We start from the raw sequence: 5,372 nt of genomic DNA, 5'->3' as shown, positions 1-5,372 counted from the left end.
GAAGGCCATTGCAAAATTAATAGCACATCCTCCTATGTGGTGTCCTTCAAAATACACTTAGGAATACTTACATCCTGCCAGGCTCCTGCTGTCCACCGGTACTGCATGCAGTCCTGCTGCCAACACCGCCTCTCAGAAGAAGGCCGGCTGCGCTGATCACACGTTTCTTCAGGCACCCGACCAAGGCCCCTCCACCTGCAGAGCACATCCCTGTGCTGAACTCCAGGGCCGCAGGTCACAGAGCACTACAGAGGGATGTAAACAGTTAACACATGCACAATTCTATTACCGTAGCAAATAATGTCACCGTGCGTTTTCTTGTTTCTTTCAAACATCGTCTGCTATGGCATCACGGCACCCTGGTGGGGCAGAGGCTATGTGTTGGCCTGAGATCTGCACGGTTGGCATTTCAAAACCACCAAGAGCTCAGTGGGAGAAAGGCTGGGTGTTCTACTCCCAGACCCGGTCTCGGGAACCCCCACAGGGTCTCTAGGAGTCCCCCTTGACTTGATGACAGCCAGTTTGGTTTGGGTTTGATATGACATCATACCATAAGCAGAAAAGACATGCAGTGTTTGCTTTATCATTGCCTACCTTGCAGTATCTATGTGAATAGATAAGTGGGTTTTCAGTACCTTGGAATAAACGTGAGACCTATCCAAGCCTTACAAAGACTTGTGTGACTGGTTAATCATTTTATTCCAGGGGCTTCATCCCAGTAGATAACTCTCCCTCTTCTGACTTTAATGTGTATGAGTCCTAGAATGTTTCAGGTACTTATGCACTTGGCTACTATTGGGGAGGTTAACAGTTCAAATTCTCCCAGAAGTGCCTCAGAAGAAAGTCCTGGCAACCTGATTTTGAAAAATTAGCCATTGAAGACAGCTACAGTGGAGCACAGTTGGATACTCTGACATACATGGGCTTTCCATGAGTTGGAATGTGATGACAATTGGTTTAGGTTCTTGTGGTTTTTTAAAAAATTCTATTAAATCATCATATAATTAATCATACACTATTCCACAACATTTCTTTTAAACACTATTTAAATACTGTGCTATATGTATATTTCCTTCCAGGCCTGCAGTAGCTGCTATAGTCATTTGCTTTTTAGGATCCACATATTGACAAACATCTGTATTAACGATTATGTTTTAATGCCCAAGAGTTTTGGGGAGCTGGTTATGTAAATTTAGATACCCTGTCTTAATCTCTCAGACAATGTTCTTATCTGTACAAAGAAGATTCTCTGTTATTTGTAAACAATTCCTAAACACATCCCAGACTTCTAATACTGACAATAGACCTCTAAAAAGGTACCATCGCTGAGGGCACTGAGGCTCTGAGGACAGGGTGCAGCTACTGCTAATTCCTGTTCAAGCAGGGTGGAAGCTCAGGTAATCTTGACTCCAGAACTGGATCCCCCACTGTGCAGCCTACCCACCTAAGGCTTGGGGTTCAGGAAGCACAGAGAGCCAGGTGTTCCAAAACCAAGTGAAAGAATCATCTAACAACAAAGCTTGACTGCATCCAAGAACGATGATGTCAACATTATTCTAGAGCAGATGGAAGGTGGCACTGATGGTTGTGTGAGGACCAGTCAGTGTCTGTCAAGTTAAGATTATAAAAAAATGTGTTCTCCGTTCTGCTCCAAATTTTCTACAGGAGTCGCAGAGTAATGATTTTTTTTCCACAAAAATACCATATATCTGGAAAATGTGTTGTGTTTTTACCAAGAGTGGAACAATTTAAACCCCGCAAAAGCTAGGAAGTTGGCTTACCATGTAGACGTGGATCCTTTTTACAAGTAGTTGTAGCACCCTTACCTTAAAGGGATTTTAAAATTTAGCTTTCTATTTGTGTGTATAAGCAGCAACCAGATACTTCCAACAGAAATTTTATATTTTATTACTTACGAAGAATATTATACATGTCAACATTACTTATATTACCACTTATCTTATGCTTGCAGAGAAAAGGCAAAAACTACCAAAAACATGATTGAGTGAGTACTTGGCTTCTATAATTCATCTCTATCAGTCACTTGAAGTTTGCTAACTCATTAAATATTTACATACAAACAATAATAATAAACAGTTGGTACGGAGCCAATGGTAATCTGTGTGTTTTCCACATGCATGATGTTAAGCAGGCTAAAATGTCTGGAGGTAGTTTTGTTTATCTAAATCTTTGGGGCAATGTTTAGCCAACAAAATAAGACTCCTGCAAACATTTTCCAGGCATACTTTCATAAATACAAACAATATATGCAAATATTTTACCTCTATGCTAGAAAAAAAAATCCTGGGGAAAAAAATCTGTGCACCAAACAAGCTTATCAAACAGTTCTTTCAGGCAAATGGAACTTTTATAACCGGCCAATATAGTCTATTGGATCGTTGACTGGAACAAGACAACACCCATCGAGACTATGGACAGCAATGATATTTTTAGTGTAGACCACATATAGAAAAATGGAATTGTATAAATATGGAATTCTATATAAAAAGCAACCTCATTTTTCAGTTTTTGAGAGATAAAAGCTTTTCAAAAGGGTGCAGTTAAAAATATGAACAAAGAATGTTGTTTAGAAAACTAAATGTTATCAATGACTTCAATTGCCAAACCCAACAGAAACGTTACAAAACGTTCTTAGTTAATCCTGCTGCCATCTTCGGTGCTGTTGAACACACTACCCTTGAGCCAGCCTGCGTTTATGAGAGAAATGCTTCCATAGCAGACGCTCTCCTCCAATTCCTTTCTTCATTCTCAGGATTCCTAAGACGTTCCTCTTTATCTGCTCACCCTTTAAATACTAGCATTTCCCAAGGCCAATTTATAACGTGCTGTTTTTTTCTTCTCCCTCTATGGTGAAAGGACATTTCTTAACATGTCCCTTCTATCTGTTGCTCTAAGCATCCTCGGTGGCGTAGTGGATTACGCTGTCTGTGAACCGAAAGGTCACAGTTTGGAACCCATTGGGGACCCAAGGGACAAACAGGAGACTTTCTGTTCCTGTAAGCCTCAATGGTGATAAGTTTGGTTTTTCAGTATCCGTTTCTCTATAAACTCCACCAGATGCAATGAAGTGTAGAAGACACTGACTCGGTTTTGTACAGTTTGGGCTTTCTTTCAGATGGGAGAGCCACTGAAAAATCAAGACCCGAGAGAATTTGGGGACCATCAATGAAGGGCCACCATCAGATCACGAGCTGAGACTGGGAGGCAGAGCGGCAGGTGGACTTCCTAACCCCCCAAGGCAGAGACCAAGGGACCACGTGATCCAGAGTCGCAGAGCTAGAGAAAGATGTGGATGCTGGCTGAGGAGAGATGCTGCTTTGGACCAGAGACTGTATCCTTAATATTTGATGATCTTGACTTGTGGTAGCCTGTTAACTTTCCTCACGAACCACCATACTCGTGACTATTGTCTGTGCGGCCATGGCAACAAATGATCGAGCTCGGCTACAGAAGTGAAGTGCTGCGGGAGGGGTGCTTTGTGACAGAGGGGGCTTGAGGGGTTGGTTGACCTCCGACAACAGGACTTGGGCTGGGGTGGTATTGGAGTCTCTTTCTCCCTCCAGAAACTGCTGGAGGTCAGACAGGGTTGCCACCCTTCCAGCCAGTGGTTCTCAACTGTGGGTCAAAGGACCCTTTCACAGATTTCCGACAGTCTTAGGAACTGAGACATCGCTCCTCTCTCCGTCTCCAGGCGGGTCCGCCCACATGCAGATACGAATTTTATTTATTTGTAATTAGAAATATATATGTTACAATATATAATTACATATTGTTTTAGATTAATCACTCTGCTTTAGTTATGTTCAATTTGTAACAAAGAAAATACATCTTGCATGTCAGATATTTGGATGATGATTCCTAACAGTAGCAAAATGACAGTTATGAAGCAGCAATGAAATAATTTTATGGTTGGGGGTGACCAAAACATGAGGAGCTGTATGAAAGGGTCACGGCATGAGGAAGGTTGAGAACCACTGCGCTAAACTCTCTTGAAGGAGCCCTAGTGGCGGAGTGGTTGCACCTTGGACAGCTAACGAACGGTCAGCAGTTTGAAACTACCAACCACTCTGAGGAAGAAAAACACAGCTTTTTACTCCTATAAAAATGCAGAGTAGTGAAATTTCACAGTGGCAGCTCTGCTCTGACCTATAGCATCACTGTGAGTTGGAACCGACTGAGTGGTACTGAGTTGGAGCCGGAAGCTCTCTCTGAGCAGTGTATTCTATGCACTAATGCTTTGCAAATTTGATATCCCTGGTGTGCATCATAATTGTGAGTTCCATTTATATATTAATGTTTTATAATTACCGCACCTGTACTGAGATGTATCCAAGGCTCCTCAAATTTTGCATTTCCAAAGAAGGACTCGTTTTCTTTATCCCAAATCAGTTCTTCCTTCCATGTCTCAGACAGAGTGTAGATGCCATCACCCATTCTTAAGTGACTCAACTAAAATGGCTTGCCTCAATACACTTCCAGCTCTTCAATATTTGCCTCACATATTTGTAAAGCCATATAAACGATATAGTTGTCAGCTTGTCAAATCTTACCTCGCTAAAAATCCAGGTGGGTAATGGGAAGAAGCCACTATGAGGCCATGGCAACAAATAAGAACACAATTGAACCTTTACGATATCCTAACTCACCAACACCGCACAGCAACGGAACTAAGACTAAGAATAGAGACGATGGCATCATGAAGTCACCTGCTATAACGCTGCACAGACTGACGGTTCACACACAGGACGGTAGAAGTATAGAAGGAAAGTTTTAGCAACTCCATTGGTATTGTAGTCTTGCCTTTTTTTAGGCAGAGATTTTTTTTAAATGCTAGAAAGTGTGGGTGGATCATTTCGCACAAATAGGTTTAGCCAGGCAGATTCCGCTTGCTGTTTACTGAATGATTATCTGAAATGTCACTCGTGAGGTCTCCGCTCTTGATGTATTTTCATAATCTCTTATTACAGATCAGAAGCATGGGCGTTTCGTGGTTCAGAGATTGGCTGCTAACTGAAAGGCTGGCAGTTCGAAGTCACTAACACTCCTGGGGGAAGATGGTGGCAGTCTGCTTCCTTAAAGAGTTACAATATTGGAAACATTACAAGGCGATTCCACCCTGCTTCAAATGGTGGCTCTCGACGATCATCCCACTAGGGGGCCGTGGTTTGGGTATTTGGGGGATGATGGCTTATGATTCTGCACACGAGGTGATGGAATACATCCTGGCCTGGGTCAAGAGCCCTTAGTCTTCAAAGCGGCATCTGTCCTTTCTAACACGGTACAAAGACCTTTTGCAGCAGAGTTTCCCCTGTTGCCACATCGTGTGACTTTTGGAATGCTATGGAAGTGAA

The 5,372-nt window shown here is 42.4% G+C and overlaps 1 protein-coding gene across 1 annotated transcript in view; it reads right to left on the bottom strand.

The window, feature by feature from the left end:
* ADAMTS20 (ADAM metallopeptidase with thrombospondin type 1 motif 20) overlaps positions 1 to 5,372 on the bottom strand; it is a 181,643-nt gene that overhangs the window by 30,102 nt on the left and 146,169 nt on the right. Inside the window, exon 30 of the mRNA XM_045287241.1 lies at positions 72 to 245. Within this exon, the coding sequence (XP_045143176.1) occupies positions 72 to 245 (174 nt within the window). The remainder of the gene's footprint in view (positions 1 to 71; positions 246 to 5,372) is intronic.

The sequence above is a fragment of the Echinops telfairi genome, unplaced genomic scaffold (genome assembly GCF_000313985.2).
Source record: "Echinops telfairi isolate 266 unplaced genomic scaffold, ASM31398v2 ScPeMD7_12;HRSCAF=54, whole genome shotgun sequence".
Lineage (NCBI taxonomy): Eukaryota > Metazoa > Chordata > Mammalia > Afrosoricida > Tenrecidae > Echinops > Echinops telfairi.
Note: the sequence above shows the minus strand (reverse complement) of the source record. Positions and strands in the feature narration are given on the sequence as shown.